General features: G+C 40.4%; 1 protein-coding gene across 14 annotated transcripts in view; it reads left to right on the top strand.

Annotated features, from left to right (window-relative positions):
- The first annotated feature begins 2448 nt into the window (after window positions 1-2448).
- MSRA (methionine sulfoxide reductase A) overlaps window positions 2449-20855 on the top strand; it is a 357530-nt gene continuing 339123 nt past the window's right edge. Inside the window, exons 1-2 of one of the 14 annotated variants that reach the window (XM_073232770.1) lie at window positions 3022-3109; window positions 3620-3695. Coding sequence is in view for 10 of the 14 variants with exons in the window: in XM_073232766.1 (XP_073088867.1) it covers window positions 2765-2900 (136 nt within the window). In the remaining 4 variants the exon portion in view is untranslated. Of the gene's footprint in view, window positions 2901-2984; window positions 3110-3619; window positions 3696-20855 lie in introns of those variants that run through there. The other 13 variants (XM_073232766.1, XM_036998852.2, XM_036998851.2 and 10 more) reach the window with 13 other exon arrangements.

The raw sequence follows: 20855 nt of genomic DNA on the forward strand, positions 1-20855 counted from the left end.
AATGACCCTGGAACGTCAGCTTTCCTCCGTTGGGAAAAGGGTGTGTGCCATGTTTCGGAAGGGTGTATATGGCTACCAGGGCAGTCAGAAGACTGGACTCTGAGAGTTGCCCACCAACGTACATTATCACCTTCTTCCTTTATGACTACAGCTGCCAAGTATTGGCTGGATCTGTGGTTGCCCAGCTAGAGAAGTTCATCTCCCACCTTCCAATCTGTTAAATGTGGCAATGGCACTAGTCAGGTCAACAGAATGAGTAGAAACAATGTGTGCTACCACTTGGACACATTCCTTGGAATACTGAGATGTGCCCCCCCTTCCCTGCCTTTCTGTTGGTCTGAGAAACAGTGAATGTAGATGCTGGGATGGGGTCATGTATTAGGATAGCATTGCTGCCCTACCCATTATAGACTACCTACTTCTAGACCAGTACATGGGAGGAAAAAAACTATCTTGTTTCAGATACAGTTATCTTTGGGCCTCTGTTAAAGCAACCTAGTCTGTATACCAACTAAAACCAAGGCCTGCTTTTGGAATAAGAGTATTCTTGTCTCTAAGGAGCAAGGCAGAGCTGTTCTTGAACAAATGGGAAAGAAGTTCTGCTAATCAGAATCAGGGTTTTGACCCAAGTAAAGCAAATACATAACCACTGAGCACTGTATGTGAGCCAATCCAGTATGAGATGTTACGGAAGAAAAGACATGGGCCTGCTCAGTACTGAACTACCAATTTCTAGTTATATAAGAGAGAACTAAATTAGTTTGTTTAAACTGCTATATTGTGGGCCTTTGTTATACCAAACAGGATGCTTAGATCGCATTACACAGAACATACATTGTTAGAATTTGTTGGAAAACCAGAGCATAATCACAAGAGCAACAAATCAAAGCAGTGTGTACCCAGTGGGAAATATGGACAAAATAGACTCTCCCAGTGTGGAGAAGTTCAGGAGGGCCTAGGAGAGTCTGAAGAAAAGGAAGTCCTAGTGGTGAAAATGGCATCATTGAAGGCAGGAATATTTAATTCTCTCTCCAAAAACCAAAATAAGCAAACAAAACTCTATGTAACTTTTCTTGCAACTATTCTGGTAAATAAGATAAGAAACCTGCATTTTATGAAAAAAAGCTTTGAAGTAAAAATTAAGGTAGTTTTCTTCAAAAATGTTTATTTTTCTATTAGTAACATAAGCCTTTGGAACATCTGAGAACACTGTAACAATGTAGAACATTTAAATACGTAAGTTTTAAAAGGTGAAAATCAGTAGATCATTACCCTGAACAACAAAACTGCAAACATCATTTTAATTTTTCCTAGTCTTTCTTCAGTGGGTGCACAAGTGGAGATCTCTGTATCTTAATATGTAATACATTTTACATGTGTACACACTCCAGCTCTGTTGTGCTTTTTACCTTAACATTATGGAAGTACTTCTTCTTGACATGAAAAGTTCAGTTCTTAGTTGCCATGTATTTCTAACATGTTAGATTTCATATAATCTACAAAACATATAAAAAATCAGTATGTATTAAAAGGGAGTAATTGAAAAAAAGGAGTATGTCCTTTGACAGAAGAATGCTATTTTTGCTAATGCTTAGCGGTAACCAGTCCTTCACAAACCTAGAAGGGAGACCTTGGAATCAGGAAAAACTTGTAAAACCTACTTCATCTTAATCTTATAGCAAAAACAAACAAAAGAAGGAACTGAGTCTAATTAGCCAGAGAAACTCTACATTACAAAATAAACACTTTAATGTTACATGTCTGGCTATATCCTACAATGCAGTAGGGCTAATCCCCCTGCCCTCTCTATACTACAATCCAGACCGTATTAAAACAGATACAACTAAACCCATGGGGGAGGCGGGGCCAAAGCCTTCTCATTTCTGAGGGTGCTAATCTGAAGTTCCTTCCCTCTTGATACTATTCACCCATTTTGGCAGAACATTTGTGTAAAACCATGGTTTCACATATGGACTCCGAAGTCACCCATCTGGCTCCACCTACCTTAATTTTGGGGTTGAAAATGTCACAGAACAAATGTTATCTCCCACGAGTCGAGTAGCAATCGGGATCCAACAGCATCATTTAGTTGGTCTAAACGGAGTTAATGGTATCAGGGCCCTGCTCCTGTATTTCTCCCCATGTAAAATGGATTTATCAGTATATTATTTATATATGTTTGTGTATGTACATATACATATATATGAACACATTTATCTTCCCTTTAATGAGCTTTTTGAAATTGTGTTTTGATTTCATTTGGTTAATTCATCATTATAATGGCTCCAACGGAATGTGCACATCCCAGCCGTGTGTCAACGTACTGTAAGGCCGTCTTACAGATTACCGGGCACACCGAACAACTGCTAAGAAGGGTGCCAACGAACTTTGAAATCACAGGCTGGGCACTGTTTCTTTTGGCCTCTGCCGCTTCACGTACTTCTCATCACGATCGGAGCACTGGTCCTCTGCCTGAGAACTTTGTACTGAAGCACAGCGAGGAACACTCGCAGGTGCCTTCTGGGTGCAGGCACCCCCGGGAAGGGAACACGCACTCGGCCGCAGCCCGCCCGGCCCAGGGCTTGGGTAACTTTGGTTCCGGGGCGGCGGCCAGAGTCCGCGGCGCCCTCCGCTCGGCTGGCCCCCACCCGCCCGCGCGCCGTCCAGTGCACGCACGCCGGTCCCGCCGCCCGGGCGCTCCGCAGCCGCGGCTCCGCTCTCCACCGCGCCGTCCCGCTCGCGGTCCCTCGGCCGGCGGCCGCCCATGCCCCCGGCCTTTAAGACGGTTCTCCAGCTCTTCCGCAGCTTCTTTCCCGTCCGGAGAATGGGTGACTCGGCCTCTAAGATCTTGAGTCCCGCAGAGGCCCTGCCGGGCCGGAAGGAGTCAATCACCGTAGCGGGTAAGGACGCGGGCACGCGCAGAAGGCATGGGCAGCGCTGCGCACGCGCGCCGGGAAGAAAGCCTGGAGCAGGTCTCCCGCGGGTTGTTAGCCTGGGGGCTGCGCAGGCGCAGACGGGCGCTGGCCGGGGAGGGGCCGAGGGGACGCTTGTCTTCCTTTGTTTAGCTTCTCCTGTCCTAAGACTGTACTGAACACCTTGACGGAATCTGGTATGTTGGTAGAATTCACGCAGAGCGCAAATACCCCGGTGGCTCCACACTTTGGGCAGTAAGAGCGCTGGCCGATTCCGCCCGCCCGTACAGGTGTGCGCTGGCTCCGTGCCTCCCCTTTCCCTTCTTTAGCTCCGGCTGCTGGGTTGCCGGCCCCTGGCAGCGATGAAGCAATGGAACGATATCGAACGATGAAAGCTGCCGTTTTGGAATTGGGTTATTTGGAATTGAAGTGTTCTGGTTGCAGGGGTTATCCCGAAGCTTCCATTATCCTCAAGAGTGCCCAGTTTCCCCCTTTGGCAGGAGATGCCCCCTGGCCCTGTGGTCCCGGGTTGGCCCGCGTGTTATCAGTCTAACTGGCGTCAATTTTAGAGCTGTGCTTTCCAAAGTTAAACAGTTGTCCAATCGCATGGCAATACTTTTGGAAAATGCTATGTAAACACGAAATGCTAGAGAAACAACCATGTGCTTGGACGCTCAGTGACGTTAAGCTACTCTAAACGTTTTCAGAAGCTGAACTCAGTTTCTGTCGCAGACCCAGAGCAGTTAGCAGACAGCACAGGTCCACCAACCTGAGCACCGTACCGTGAGTAGGATTACCTGGTGGTGTGCCCAATGTGGTCTCACCAATTTGTGTTTTAAACAAGCCCTCCATGTGATTCTAATGCACTTTATAGTTTGTAAATCACTGCCGTAGAGCTGTTGAAGGATTACTTGGTGATTAATCTTTTATATTTGCCTCAATGCTAAGATAAATCCTGCATTTAAAATTTCCTAGGAATTCTATTTTTCTTAGACAATTGGTGAGTGTATATATATTATATATATATATATATATATATATACACACACACACACACATGGGAGGAGGTCACAGAAACGTCTGATACACAGTATGAGATTGGAAAAGGTAGAGGGTTTTTGGATTTGAGGCAGTTTGGAAACTGCTGCTGTGTGACCCCATTTCCCATTCACCCACATTTGCAGTTCTTCTTTCTCCCATCACTTCATCACTAGATCTAAAAGTTTATTTTATTTTTGACTCAGAGAATGAGTTTCAAAAAACATCCAGGTTAACTTTGTCTCTAAACTATATAAACCAATTATCTAAACTTTATCTTGGAAATAGATTGTCTTTTACAAACCGGGATTCATAAAGGGATATTTAAAGGCACTGCTTTGTCAAGGCTGAACGTCCCCGGCTTGTACTCAACTTCCTCTTTACACACTGCTGTGTCTTCTGTATGCCATTCCCGACATCTAAAAAACACCCCAATAACTTGGTCAGATTAAACTGGTTCAAGGTCACTATTGATCAAAATTTAGTTCTTTTATCCTAACCAAAGACTTCCCAATCAGTCCCCCACTGTATAAATGACACTTTCGGTAAAAGATTAGCCAACATGATCAATGAGCCAATGATATTTTTTTCATATCCCCTTAGTAACTCTTCACTGCAAAACCTCAGGACTGGTTCTCTTCCAGGCTCTTCCGTCTTTTCATATAGCTGTCACTACATCTCTGTATCTGGACCATTAAACTGCTTTTTCTGGGGGAGGACCAAGACTACAATGCTTGTGTCTTTATTGTTCAACTCCCCACAATTGTGGCTTTTGCAGTCTCCACTCTCCTACTTGTACTTTTTCTGCCTTCACAGGTTGCTGAAGGTCCCAAGTGGCTCCAGAAATAAGCAGTGTTACGTCTGTGGTGGGTTTTGGGGGCTGTAAGCATGAAGCCTGTGGATGTAATATCATTATTTTGAAAGTTAAACTCTACCAAACCTCCAATCTGTTTAACGGCTCTTCACTTATCTGTATTACCTCTATGTATGTGTGCTGTTACTTGCACCCTGACTCTCTCAAAAGTTGTGTGACAAAAGCATCCCTATTTGATTCTGGAAGGTGAGGCCTGTCTGTCTTGCGTCTTTGGCTCAGCCTAGTACCAGGTGTGTACTATTACCACGTGCTTTTGGTGTGTAGGGTTATCATCTTAGCTTTGATCCTACCTTTTTTGGTATTCTTAAGGAAACTTACATGTAGCCAAGTAGTAGACTTCTACTTTGTGAGAAGGTAAGATTCAATCTTTCAAACTTCTTTAATGTTTAATTTCTCCCAGGCTACCAAAAATGGGTCAAAACATGCATAGGCCTATTTTGGGTGATTGGTTAAGACTGTAACCTGGGCTGGAGTGTCTGATTTGAGGCACACTCTTCCGGATGGTAATGTTCTGGAAAGGAGCTGGTTTGCAGAGCATATAGCAGTTTGTCTGGTCTGATATGTGGGGGTGGCCTGGCTGTGCTTCAGTGCTGCCTGTAAAGCAATACTCTGAGTATTTTGGTGGGGAAAACGGGAATTCATGCTCGTTGAGCTGAATTGTGGGCAGTCAATTGCTAGATATAGGCAGGATGGGGAAGACTTGTAAATAAAACCTCAGAGTGCCTTCTATGTTGTTAAAATGTAAGTTTATTACAGTTAGAACCGATCTTATTTCCAGTGTATTAATTAGTATAAAAGCCCAGCTTTAATTTTATGTGGTAACTTTTTTTGGAAACATTACTAATATTTTTTATCAGGTGTTTGGGATTTGAAGATATTCAAGATAACATTGATTGTTCCTATTTAATTTCTACTCTCTTGCCTTGATATTCTTAGTGTTTTCTGATTTTAACTACTGTGCTGCCTTTTTGGGGAGAGAAAGAGATGTAGAACACCTGTTAAGGTATACTCTTAAGAACTTTAAATATAAATCGAAGAAAGTATAACAATATGAATACTAGAAAAGATGGCTCTTTGAAAAATAATTGAACTGACAATAACATTTACAAACTATTATTAATAATGGAAAAAAGGAAGAAAGTATAAATACAAAAAATAAGTGAGAGGGGGAGTATAAAAATAGGAAATTTAAAGAATCACAAGCCTACTCAACTTTTTGACAATAAATTGGAAAATTTGGATGGAATAGATAATTTTTAGGAAAATTCAATTGACCCAAACTGACCCCAGAACAAGGGAGAAAATCTAAACAGATGGATTTTTCTAGAAGAAATTAAGTTGGCATAGTTGCCTCTTCCCAAAATATTAGGTCCAGACAATTTTATAGGGGATTTCTGCTAAATATTTAAAGAGCAGATAATTTCAATAGTATTTAAACTGAAAGGATTGTCAAATTCTTTCTTAAGAAGCAAATATCGTGTTGAAACCAAACCTTATAAAGATTAACAAAAATGAAAACTACAGACCAGCCTTAGGTATGAATACTGATGAATATTAAACTGGGAAATAAATATGAGTAAAGAGAATCCAGCAATGGAATTTAGTTCCAGAATGCAAAGATGGGTCCATATTAAGAAATCTATTAATATAATTCATCATTAATTGATCCAAGGAGAGAAATGATAGGACTGTCTTTTGAGATGCTGAAAATTTGTGTGACCTAATTTAACAACCATTCTTGACACTAACACTCATACATAGATGGCAACTTCCTTAACAAGATAAAATAAAATCTATTTCAGCCCAAAGGCCAATATCGTGCTTATTGTAGAAACATTACAGAGCCCTACTAGAGTCCCAATCAGGAAAGATCGTGGAGGCAGTCTACTCTTACTCAGCCTATTAGCAGGTGTGCACCATTACTAAACACTTTTGTTGTTACAGATTATTGTCTTAGCTTTAATCTTACCTTTTCTGTATTCTTAAGAAAATTTCCATCCTTCTATAAACTGTGGCCTAGTAGATTTCTACTTTGCCATAAGGTGAGAGCCAAACCTTCAGACTTCTGTAATGTGTGACTTAGCTGCTGCCTGAAGTGGACCAACGCGTGACTAGGTGATTGGTTATTATCTGACATTGTGTCCTAGGTGCCATCCAATGCAGTTGGACAAGAAAAGGCGGTTAGAGATGTACAGATTGGAAAAGAGAAGGCAAAACTAATACCGTTGGCAGATGATAAGATTATATACCTGGGAAATCCAGGAGAATTTAGTAAGGTATCAGGGTGTATACTTGAAGAAACTGATAGCTTTACTCTATATAAACAACTTCTCAGAAAACCTAATAGAAGGAAATACCCATTCGAAACCAAAAAACTTAAAATTTAGGAATAAACTTGGCAGGAATAAACTTATGTGAAGAAAACCTAAAACACTATTGAAGGGCACAGAAGAAGACTTGAGCAAATGGCAAGACATACTAAGTGCTTTGATAGGAAGATGGAACAGAAACCACGTATCAGTTCTCCCTGCTAGTTTATAAAGATAACATGGTTTCATTAAAAATACTCATGATATTTTTGTTTTGTTCTATAACTAACTGAAAAATTCATATAGAAAAATAGATAAGGATAGTTATAGTACCTAACTATAAAAAAAGAGCAAAGAGAGACAGCTAGCCCTGCCAGATGATAAAAATAAAGCCTAATAATTTAAACAGTATGAGTACCAGTCTACGAATACAGAATAGAATAGAACTGGTCAATGAAAAGAATAGAAAGACCAGAAATTCTTAAATACATATGGCAATGTAGCATATGGTAAATCAGTGATGTCTCAAATCAGTGGGGAGAGGTTAGAGTATTCAATAAATGGTTATGGGTATCCACATGGAAAAAACCAAAAACCAAAAGCAAAGTGGATTTGTACTTTGCATCTTAAACCATGAGAAATTCCAAATGGATACACGATGATCATAGCTTGTGCTTACTATCTGTCAGGCACTGTAGTAATTACTTTACATTTACTAATACATTTAATCCTCACAATAACCTGATGAGGTAGTAGCCGTTATTATGCCCATCTGTAGATGTGGAAACTGAGGCCCATAGAGGTTCGGTGACTTACCTGAGGTCCTATAGCTGATAAGTGATGGAGCTTGGATATGTACATAGGCAGTTTGACTCTGGAGTTTGTGATCTTAACCACTATTCTGTCTTTCCATTAGTTCATTGTAAAAAAAAAAATGAATTTAAGTATGGGAGGGAGAATTCCTTTATAATCTTAGGGTGAGGAAAGCCTACAACCATGATTTGAAAATCAGACTTATAAGTTATCGATAACATCAAAATAATAAATCTTCTGCAGACAGAAATTACCATAAGCAAATCCAAAAGACAAACTGCGGTAAATATCTGCAACTCATGTCCTAGGTGAAGGTCTAATATCTTCACTATCCAAGAAGCTCCTAGAAATTAAGCATCAACACTAACATTCATTAAAAACTAGGCAAAGGTTATGAATGGACATTTTATAGAAAAGGAAGTACAGTTGGCTCTTAAACATATAAAAAGATGCTCAACGTATTCACAATGAGGAGAATGCAAATGCTATTTTCCATTTTTCAGATTGGCAAAAACCCAGAACTTTGACGATACACTGCTGGTAAATTCTTAAGGAAAAAGGCATTCTTGTGCATTGCTGGTGAGGGTAAAAATTGGCTCAACTCCTTAGGAGGGCAATTTGGCAATATCATAAAAAATTTAAATGCATATACCCTTTGACCTAGGAATTCAGTTTCTGGGAATTTATCCCACAGATACTCTGGCATGCATGCCAAATGATGACTGTCCCAGGTTATTCACTGCAGCTTTGTTTGCAGCGGCCAAAGATAGGAAACAACCCAAATGCCCATCAGAAGAAGCTAGTGAAATAAGTAATGTTTCCCCCTTAACAATGGAATATGCAGCTGTTAAAGAGAACACGGAAAATCTATATGAATGGTGTGGAGAGATTGCCAAGATAGAGTGCTGAGTGAAAAAAAGCAAGGTCGGAACAGTGTTATGTAGTATGTTAATTTTTGTGTGAACAGAGAGGAAAAATAACAATGTGCATGCACAAAGAAACTTTGAAAGGATAGCTAAGAAACTGACAGCTGGGGAAGGGCTAGGCAGTGAGCTGAAGACGGATGGGGAGGCACAAGTGGGAGCTTTCTCCATGCTTTTGTACAACTTTGATTCTTGTAATGGCATTGCATTATTGAATTAAATAACTCCTCTTAGAAGATGATCTCTCTGCTGTTTTAGTCTAATTGACCACCTTTCTATCATCTTTTGTCACTCCTATTTCAAGCTTTTTTTTTTTTCTTTAATTTTGCTCTCTTTTTCTTGTCAAGTAGGCCTTTTTTCTTCTCCAACTTGCTTTTGTAATCAAAATCTACATTTCGGCATGATTTAAAAATCTAAATTTAGAGGGTGAAATTGGAATAAGTTAATCCAAGTCATTTTACATTTCATAAATATTCATTTTTATTGAAGCATCAGTTGTGGTGGCATCATTTATACAAAGAAAAGATCTTTGGGGACAGATTCCTTCCACTATTATGTAGAAGGCATTATGTGTATTTCTTTTATTTTGAGTGATGTACATAGACTTTTAAAGGAAAATGATAGAAAACAATTTTCCTTTTAGAAAAATTTTCCCCAATGTGTGATTAATTTCTAAATTGTAGGGCACAGAACTATTATGTGTCCTCTTTGCATCCTGTCTAAAGCTCTTAATTCTACCCTCTGTTTCAGACTCTGAATATTTCCCTGAAGTCCCCGAGATAGGGCGTGCCATACCTCCTACGATCTGATCACAGCCTTTCTTCCCACTGTACCCCCACAGAACCCCATCTTCTGGCTAACGTATTCCAGGGTTTACCCCTGGAATTGCTCATGTGATTCTACCCAAGTGGGTTCCACACTGCAGTCTTTTCATTTAGTCATTCATTAAATGTTTATTAAATGCCTCCTTTGGTAAAATACTGTGTTTTCCATGTATCCTTATCCTGTGTCTTCCTCAGAACTTGCTCTGCTTGAATTCTGTTTCTCCCATAAACCCATTCCTCTCCTCTCCAACCTAAGTCAACCCTTTCTTGTCTACTGGACAAATAAGTATGCACAGCTGACCCTTGAACAATACAGGGGCCAGGGGTGCCGATCCCCCATGCACTTGAAGATCCACATACAACTTTTGGCTTCCTAAAAACTTAGCTACTAATAGCCTACTGTTGACCGGAAGCTTTACTGATAGCACGAACAGTTGATTAACACCCATCTTGTGTCTTATATGTATTATATATTCTTATAATAAAGTAAGCTAGAGAAAAGGAAATGGTTTTTCAAATTGTCACAAATACTCCCAAATTTTCCTATAATTTATTGAAAAAATCCACATACAAGTGAACTTGTGCAGTTTCAACCCATGTTGTTCAAGGGTCAGCTATCCTGTTCTCTGAGTCCTTCTGTTGGGTCTGGGATTGTTATTTAGATGTTGTGTTTCTACCAAATTGTTAAATCTATGTCTTATCTTCCCATATGAAGGTGATAACATGGAAAACCCAAAAGGCTGTCTGTCTGGAGGGAGGGGCCATGTGTCACTCTTTGATACTTATTTTATTCTCTACTCTCTAGTACTTCACAAGGGTACTGCCTACATCAGGCACTCAGTAATGGTTTGCGGATACCGGGCAAACTGGTAAATTACTGAAAATGGAGAGACCAGAAAGGTGGTCTTTTTGTGTGAGCATCATGTGATCCATGTGACCTAAAGCTGACCTGTGGTCCATGGGGTATGGACTCTAAATTGTTTTTCCACTAGTGGTAGATTTGTGCTGATCTCAGTCTTCTCAATCATCTGTGACCAGTGGTAAGCTCTTCTACTAGCCAGGGTAAAATGATAGGATCCCCGTCTTTAAATCCCTGAGCAGGGATTTGCTGGGAGTCTGCAGCAGTGGTGGGGAAAGAGGCATCATGCCCAGCACACTGGTGGTGAGCCCTGGCCCACTGCCTTCAGGATCAGCTGTCATGGCCAGCCCCTGCCTCACAGGTGGCGGGAGGAGAGCCCAGAAAGCTGAGCCAAAGAGGAAGCTGGTTGGGTGAGGCGTCGTCAGCCTGTGGCATGGGCCCCAAGGCGCAGCCGCCTCCAGGCCCTCAACAAGCACCAGCACGAAAGTCGCTTTGCTGAGCTTGGTCTGGCTTCTTCACTGGCCCCAGGGGCCTGCCAACCATCACCCCTGCTGCCCTGGCAGACGGCCAGGCCCCTTTCCATCCAGCAGCTCCCGTGCTGTGTCAGCCCAAATCACTGTGCTCAGCTGACATATGAAATACTGAATTCTACAGGAGATGCTTTCAGGGCGTCAGTGTGATGAATACAAGTTGTGGACCTTTTATATCCTAATCTTTCAAATTCTTCCATGATAAGTTCCCAGTTTGCGTCCCAGTATCTAATATTTTGTAAAAATGTAACACTAGACTGCAAACTCCTGAAGGGTAGGCATCTTATTCTTTGTGCCTGAAACATGATAGGCTGACAATAAATATCTGTTGAATGACTGTAGCATATTACGTTGTGAGCTCTTTGAGAGGCAGACCCCTCTGAGCAGTATCATACCTAGTGGACATACATCTGTTATGTATTATGGCACGTAATAGTAAATGTTTGAATGAGGAATGGAGAGGAGAGCAATGTCTTGGAGAAGACAGGAAGGGTAGGGGCTTGGGGCCTCAGGATTGCTGTTGTTGCTGGTGTCCTTGTTAATGGTTTTTACTGTCCTACCAGGAAAGTTTGTTAGCTGGGCAGAATGTCCGCAGCCAAATGGAAATGTATGTAATAAGGAGTTGGCCACATTTGAAGAATGGGATGTCAGTCTGAAGTAGGCCAGGAACATGGCACAAGCATCATGATGAACTTTTCCTGCCCATGATTAAAAATGCCAAGAGATAAACAGTATAGTAAGAACAGGAGGGGCTCCATCTTAAGGCTAAGGTTCCATTTTAAAAACCAGGGAGTTAGGAGGTGAGATCGCTGACATATTCTTTGGTAATCAGACAATAATCCACCCTGGCTTACGGCAGGACAAGCAGTCCTGATATGTTCCCAGTGCTTGAGGGTCACCACTAGCTTGGAGAGGAATAAATTCTTTGTGTTAAGTTTATCTTACAGAATTATCTAGAGGACTGTCTGTGGATGGTAAGAATGTCTCTCACAGAGAGAGACATCATGAGACCACAAGTCAAGCTTATGTCCAGCAACCCCCACCCCAGCCCTTTGCCCTGTTCTTGGGAACCTTAAAAGACAGAATCCTAAGCCCTTAAGTGCGCCTCCTCTCTGAGGTCGCCTGTGCTCCCCTTTCCTCAAATGTGTACTTTTAAAATAAAGCTGCCATAGTGCCCATCTTACTGCATTCTGTCTCTGTACTTTTCCAGGGGTAAGCATCTTTATCAGTTTGCTATTTCATTCTGTTTTCCAGACTTAAGCAAAAGTCTTCACTCTGTCTCTGCTCTACTCCAGATAAGTAGGGAAGGGCTACTGAGATTTCTGATTTAGGCTTGCAAGTTCCTGTCACCTGGGTGACCTGAACAGGACTGCAGCTGTGCCATCAGGCTCTTTAGGAGCCTGCCCCCAAATCTCCTTTCTTTCTTTGCCCTTGGGAAGTTCACAGAACATAATCTCACTCCATCCAGTGCTCTGCGGCTCCCCCAGATCCTGGGGTGGTGGGGGCTTTGTCCCCATGCCATGCAGATCCCAGTGGACCCTGGACACCAGGTGACCCGGGCTTTAGGAGTTGGCAAGGGGTTTGCCCCATGCCAAGCAGAAGTTCAGTGAGCTTCCCTTTTCCTTCTCTGCTCTTCTTGCTCCCTGTTGCCTGCAAAGCAGCTGCCATTCCCTGCTATTCTCACTCATGAATTCCTTCCTTACCTGTCCAACCTGTTCAAGAATTCTTTCTCATCCAAAGTCAAGAACCCTCCCTAGTCCAGGTTGAGGTTTCACCTAGTGTACAGGGAGAGACCTCCCCAGACGCACTGCTGGCAACAAGTCTACCCTGTCCCATAATGGCAGATTCTTTACCTGCCACTTCTCTTTCCTGTAGTTCAGACTATCAGCCCAGGCTTGGCTGCCCAGAGCTGTTTCTGCCATGCTGCCCAGAGCTTCAGTCATATCAGACTTCTGGTGGGCCATGGGTTTGTCATCTTCCAGCAGATCAATCCTTTTAACTCAGATCCATCTCCGTGCCAAATTTTAAGCTGAGATGTAAGAGGTTGGGAGTATCTGACAAGGGTCTTATATTTGAATAAGTGGAATTTGCATTTGCTGGCACTGCCCCCTTCATTGCCCTCATTTTACTGTTTTACTCTTTCTACCCTTCTTCTCATGGTTGGCTAGCTTCTTTCCAACCACTCTCATCTGTGGATCGTTCCTGAAATGTAGATCTCATGCTGCACAAGTTCAACTTTTCAATTTCCAAATGTTTCCAGGATGTGTATGTCCTTTCAGAACCCCTAACCTCAGTTCTAAAACCAAATTTACCACTTCCCCTTCTAAACACTGGATACATGTTTAATCTCCCCATTTCTGTGCACTACTCTGCTCTCAAGTCCCCCAAACCTTAGCCACATTCATCTTTGATCCTTGCCTCTGTATTTACTACATCTGTCCTCCAATTACCTTGACTGTTCCTTGGCTTCTGTGTTAGTCAGTGTTCTCCAGAGAAACAGAACTAATAGTTTATACACAGATGTATATAGAAAGAGATTTATTATGAGGGACTGGCTCACATGACAGTGGAGGCTGTGAAGTCCAAGATCTGTCCTCTGCAAGCTAGACAAGCAGGAGAGCTGGTGGTGTGGGCCCAGGCCAACCCTGAAGGCCTGGGCATCAGCGGAGTCAGTGGCGTACGTCCCTAAGGCCCAAGAGCCAGCAGCTTCTGAGGGAAGAGGAGACGGATGGTCCCGATCAAGCAGAGAGACTGAATTCACCCCTTCCACCACCTTTTTTGCTCAAATCTGATCAGATGGGATCCACCCCTCCCCCAGCACACTGGGGAGGGCTGTCTTCTTTACTCAGTTTACCGATTCAAATCCTAATCTCTTCCAGAAGCACCTTGGAAGACTCACACACACCCAGAAATAATGCTTCACCAGCTGTCTGGGTGTCCCTTAGCTCAGTCAAGTTAACACATACAATTAACATTTTCTTCAGTCTCTGCCTTCACTCTCCCCAGTCTGTGGTGAACCCCACTATCAGACATATGTTCAAACCTCAAATTTCATTCTTATCACTGCTTAGGAAATAATCTGTGTGATCTGTGTGATGACCCTCTCATCCTGGAGTTTGACACTTTCTGGAATTTGCTGCCGCCGTCTGTGTTCCAGATCTCTGCCTTCACCCCTGAGGCTGTCTCCTGCACTTAATTCCTTCCTCCCAGGGTGCTTGCTGGCTTCTTCACAGCGCACGTAAATCTGCCTGGGTCTGTCAAGGCTAGATTCGGCTCTCCTTCCGTGCCGCCCCTCGGGGGCTCCCAGCTTAGACTGTTCGTGGAGCTAGAGGTGGAGTCAGGGCTTAGGGGCCCATTTTGCACTTCCGTTCCAGTGCATCCCTTAGGGAGGTGAAAGTTGAGTTGCTTTAGTATATTTGGAGCTCACTGATTGCTGTTTTTGCTCAGTAATTTAGGCTGGTTGCGATGCCCTGATGGCATGGCCAGAGGTCTTCGATTACGATGGCTGAGCCACTCGGTCTTCTGGTAACTTCCTTTTGGATATCCTATAAAAATATTCTTCCCGCTTGGTGAGGTACTCATCTCCTTTGACTCATGATGATGTTAAAAGATAAACTGAGGCAAATGAAGACTTTTAAGAGTTTGAATGAAAATCTATTTGAATCGGGCAGCATTCAGTCCAGCAGGCGGAAAGGAGTTCTGAGTAACTCTTCACCGTGAAAGGCTTTTATAGACAGAAGGGAGCGGCAACATGGAGGTTATACTAGGCAAAAAAGTGGGTTGTTTATGGCAAGGTCACTGTCCTTTAGGGGATGGCGGGTCTGTCGGGCAGACGGCCTTGCTAGTGCTCATCGGGTGATACCTGAATAACCGGTTTAAGTTTTCATTTCTGGCATTGCCAGAACTCACTAATAGTTATGCCTTGGTTTGGTGATGGGGGGCTTAGCTTAACAGCTCCATTTCAGGCCCGTTGTCTTGTTTTATTTTTACTTTTTCAAAACAATTCCAAATGCTTGATTTTTACCTTGATCAGAGACTACCATATCCTCTCAATCAGCTGGGACCTCTTCTGTAAGCTGGGTCCCTTACGAAATCTCAGACAAGGTTATTGCCCTTCCTAGAGAAAGGCATGGTTCCTTATATTTCGGTAGGATGTTTGTATCATTTTCTGTGAGCATTATCTACCATGTTTCTCAGCAGGGTATATTTATGATCCACTAGTTTATTGAGTAAGTATATTAAATTTGCATTATAGCAAAGACTGATAATTGGAAAGACTGAAAGTGGAAGAAATGCAGAATCACAATATGTTTCGATGAATACATTATCATTACATTTAAAAAAAATGAAGAATAAAATTTAGAAACATTGAATATCTTCCCAGGGCATGTATACAAAATGAATTCTTTTGAAAATGTTACCATGGTAAGGAAATAACATTAATGTTGAATTTCCCTCTGTAATTTTTTTGTACTTTGTCTTTGAATTTTTTTTTCTTTTTAAATCTGTAGCTTACTGTTAGGTAATTTATAGTTTGCTTAGGTCAATTACAATGTGAAAAATTAAAAAGCGTTGTTCACGTGAGGCCAAAAATTATTCTTTGGCTAACCAAAAATCATTTGATATTTTAACAGATTTTACCCAAAAGGCAAGAGTCATGAAAATGAAATACTATGAGGGAATTCATAGCTCTCCAGCTGGAGAAAAGTGAAACCTACAGTAAAAAATCTTGAATGTACTATAGTTAGCAGATGAAAAGAAAGCCATGTTAGACTTAGCAGAATGGAGTAGCCAGCTGTCAAATAGATCCCTGGAGAAAACACCGCATTGCTGAAAACCTCCATTCCTTCTCTCTTCTTCAGAACCAATTCATAAAGAGCTACGTCATCTAGCAGTGAGCCCTCTGCAGCAACTCCTGCTGGTCCCTGGAGCTGCTAGCCAGCCACTTACAATTCCTCACACACTGAGATGTGTGCACTGGCATGAAGAGGCGCCCCCACACAGGGCTGCAGCGGGCCTGATAACAGCCCCAGCTCCTGGGGTCTCTCCTTGCCAGTCAGAGGCAGGTTGCTGGGAAAGTGCCTACATCCAAGCGCAGAAACTGCACCCAGCTGCCTCTGAATGCCAAAGATGTTTGAGGAGTCCTTTACGTGCGCTTTTAAGAAATTAAGAATATATTTTTTCTTCTTTGAGATTGTGCTCATACTACAAAGCTCTGTGGATTTATTTCAATAAGTAGGATAAAAGAGGATAATTATTTTCTGGTGAAAATTAGAAGTTGGATGCATAAGATGATGTGGCTGTTTGCTGCAGTAGTTTTTGGGAAGCTCACACCCAATGTAAGGAATAAATTATGTAACTTTAAATAGGAATTTCCAGGGGCAAGGTTTGATTCAAGGGATTTCTGTTAATCTAATGATGGAACTTAAGCCTTAACTATTTTATTTCATTAAAAACCTGTTTTTCTTAGGATAAGAATATTTGTTCAAGATCTGAAGCCCAGGCTTCATATTATGTATATCTTTGCTTTGGAACTTGTAGGATGGTTGACAAAAGTTGTTATAATTTTTAAAGCGAGGTTTCTCTGTTATTTATTCCATATGTATTAAACTAGAAAGCCAGGTGGTCTTTGCACTCAGTCCCTGTTCTTCTACCCAGGGAGTCTGGTGGTAGGCTCTTCTCAGTGCCCCCAAGCGGGCTGGTCCTACACAGTTTATGCAAGGTGGCTTCTTCTGGCTTTAAGACCTTTATTACTTATATCCTGGACTTTTATTCAAACTTTTGCTCAAAGTGTATTATCTGTAAGTTTTTATTTTGCCCCGGACCCCTAACTTCCTAACCAATGTTTAAAACCATGAGAGCATTCTTTAGTAGTTTTTTCCATATTCATAAAATCACACACAAACACACGGTATTTATTGTTGGCGTTTTATAAAAATAGATCAGCTTATATTCTCTGCACCTCACTTGTCTCAATATTACCTAATGGAAATATCTCCAAGGCAGCTGGTGTATCTTAAAGTATTCTTTTTAAGAAAGGTTAATGGGCTTAACTTTTTTTTTTAGCAGTTTTAGGTTTACAGAAAAATTCAATGGAAAGTACAGAGTTCCCATATAAACCTGTCCCAGCCAACCAAGTTTCCCCTGTAAACATTTTGCATTGGTGTGGTACATTTGTTATAATTGATGAGTCAGTATTGGTACATTATTTTTAACTAAGTCCGTAGTTTACATTAGGGCTCATTCTTTCTGTTGTGTGTTCTGCGGGTTTTGACAAATGTGTTATGTGTATTGTACACCAGGACAGTATCATACAGAATAGCTTCATGGCCTCACCTGTTCATCTCTCCCTCCCAGCTGAAGCCCTGGCAGTAGCGGATCTTTTTACTGTCTCCATAGTTTTGCTTTATCAGAAATGTCTTGAAGTTGGAATCATTTGCTATGTGGCCTTTTCAGATTGTCTTCTTTCAGTGAGCAATATGTATTTATGGTTCCTCTACATTTTGATGGCTCATTTCTTTTAATGCTGAATAATATTCCATTTTTTGGATGTACCACAGTTTGTTTGTATTGCTGAAGAACATCTTGGCTGCTTCCAAGTTTGGCAATTATGAGTAAACCTACTATAAACATTCTCATACAGGTTTTTGTTTAGACGTGAGTTTTCAGCCTCTTTGGGTAAATACCAAAGAGCACAATTGCTTTGTCCTATGGTAAGAATATGTTTAGTTTTGTAAGAAATGGCCAAACTGTTTCAAAGTGGTATTTTCACCAGCAGTGAATGAAAGTTTTTGTTGCTTTACATCCTTATCAGCATTTGGTGGCAAAAAGTGTTTTGGATTTTAGCCATTCTAATAGATATGTGTTAGTATCTCATTATTGTTTTAATTTGAAATTCTCTAATGATATATGATGATGAAAATCTTTTCACATGAAAATATACTACCTGTGTATCTTTGGTGAAGTGTCTGCTCATGTCTTTTGTCCATTTTTTATATTAGAACCCTTGTTTTCTTATGGTAGGGTTTTAAGAGTTCTTCCTTTAAGAGTTCTGTATTTTGGATAGCCATCCTTTATCAGGTACCTTTGCAAGTATTTTGTCTGTCTTTTTATACTCTTGGTAGTGTCTTTTGTAGAGCAGACATTTTAAATTTTAATGAAGTCCAACCTACAAATGCTTCTTTCAGAGATCACATTTGTGGTGTAGTATCCAAAAAATCATTGCCAAACATAAGTTCACTTAAATTTTCTCCTTTGTTATTTTCTAGAAGTTTTATATGTTTACATTTTAAATTCTGACTTAATCCTTGTGAAAGAGATAAGATCTGGATCTAGATTAATTTTTCTTCTTTGCATGTGGTTATCCAGCTGTTCCAGCACCATTTTCTGAAGAGTGTCTTTGCTTCATTACATTGCCTTTGTTTTTTTGTTAAAGGTGGTTGACTGTATCTGTGTGTGTATATTTCTGGGCTCTATTCTGTTCCATTAATTCATTTGTCTGTTGTTTTTATTCACTAAAACCACACTGTCTTGATGATGGTAGCTTAGAGTAAGTCTTGAAGTTCAGTAGCGTCTGTCTCCCTACTTTGTTCTTCTTCAATATTGTGCAGGCAAGTCTCGCTTTTTTTCTCTCTACATAAACTTTAGGATCAGTGAATTCCTTTTACCCAATTCCATCTCCCCACAAGTGATATCTTATATTACTTGATGTTATTTTTTGCATATTGACAAGGATCAGTTTGTCAATATGCACAAAATAACTTACTGGGATTTTGACTGACATTGTGTTGAGTCTCTATGTCAAGTTGGGAAGACCTGACATCTTAACAATATATGGCCTTTGATGCTTGCCAGTGCATTTGGATTGGCTTCTAGAGACAGCTTGACAGCCAGGTTACAGTATAGTTTGCTCTGAGAACTTAAAGATCAATTTGCATCTAGAGCTATGATGATGAACTGGACAAAAAAGTTTATCTGTGTGCATGAAATCTTTCTCCATTTATTTAGATATTCTTTGATTTCTTTCATCAGAGTTTTGTACTTTTCCTCCTATAGGCCTTATACATATTTTGCTAGAAATTTTAACTAATTATTTAATAATTTTTGGTACTGATGTAAATAGTATGCTTTTTAATTCAAATTCCAGTGCATTTCTCGCATATAAGAAAGCAGTTAACTTTTGTATATGAACCTTGTACCCTGTAATTTTGCTATAACCACTTATTAGTTCTAGGAGTTTTTTTGTTGTTGATTCCTTATGGCTTTCTACATAAACAATCATGTCTTCTATGAACAAAGACAGTTTTCTTTCTTTCTCCCTAATCTGTACCTCTTCTATTTGCTTTTCTTCTGTTATTGCATTAACTAGTACTTCTAGTACAGTGCAAAGAGTAGTGGTGAGAGGGGGTTATCCTTGCTTTGTTCCTCATCTTAGTGGGAAATCATCTAGATTGTTATCATGAATCCTAATGTTAGTGTAGGTTCTTTTGTACATGTGCTTTATCATGTTGTGGAAGTTCCCTTCTATCTCTAGTTTGCTAAGTGTTAATATATTGTTTTTAATGGCTGTATAATATGTCATGGTATGTATATGCCACAGTTTATTAAAACAAAAAGCTAACATCTTTATCAGTTATTAAGTGTTTGGTTCCAGTAGTACTATATATATATTAATCATGGTATATTATAAATATATAGTGAGCACTTATGAATAACTTCCTTGTAAATCTAACCAAAGTTAATCCTAGGTTGTATAATATCTTGAAGGCAATTTAAGTAAAAACTTTGGATCAGCATGGAAAATGGAAGAATGTAGGTTCTATGATGATACATACTTTGGGGAGAAATCAGAGGTTCAAGTAGGCAGATGCTCACCCTCTTATCCGTGAAGTATGTATGACTTCAGTGATCTCTAAAGAGTCCAGTGGGAGTGTTCCATTCTAAAGCTGATGATTCTTTACAAGTAGTTACTATTTATTATGTTTTGCTTTTTCTAAGGGAGTCTTAAAATCTTTAGCTTTGGCAAGTTTATTGCTTTGGCTGAAAATGAGGAGCTGGATCAACAATTCCTGTGTGAAGTTAGGAATATGCTCTTTTGATCAGTGGAAGGTAAACCATTATGTTTGTGCTGATTGATTATTAATTGGTAAAGATACTATGTCCTGCATATCTCTATACACATTTTGTTCTAGCCTGCTTGAGCTGCTCTCTCCAGAACATGCCTTTACTGATAACACCTCCTTTTCTTCTTTGCCAAGCTTCCTTTTACCCAATTCCATCTCCCCACAAGTGATGTCTCTCTTACTCGCCATTCCATTTTGATCCTCTTATCTTATGAACCTTTAGCATTTACCACTCATTTGACATGCAGTTATATTGTTTGAAGACATCTTGTGTTGTCTTACTGTTTATAATAGTGATTTAATTTTAATATATGTATATATTTTCTCTATAACTGCATTTTAAATTTATCAAGGGCTTATTTGTATCCCTCTATACTGTGCATGTATATGTTACACAATTATTAGCTAAACGAATGAAAGAATGATTGAGCTTATACTCTGTATAATACTGTGCTTGGAAGTTGTTCAATAAAATCCTTTTAGTATGGTGCAAATCAATAGATATTAATATTAATGAATCTCGATACATGGAAGCTCTGTTTTTAACTTACCTTCCAGCACAAATTATCCATCTTTAGAAATTTGATTATGATTGCTTATGTGAGTCCAGTGGCTGACTTTCCAAATAGTTATGAGAGGAGGTCTAAGCTC

This window comes from Manis javanica, chromosome 3 (assembly GCF_040802235.1).
Source record: "Manis javanica isolate MJ-LG chromosome 3, MJ_LKY, whole genome shotgun sequence".
NCBI lineage: Eukaryota > Metazoa > Chordata > Mammalia > Pholidota > Manidae > Manis > Manis javanica.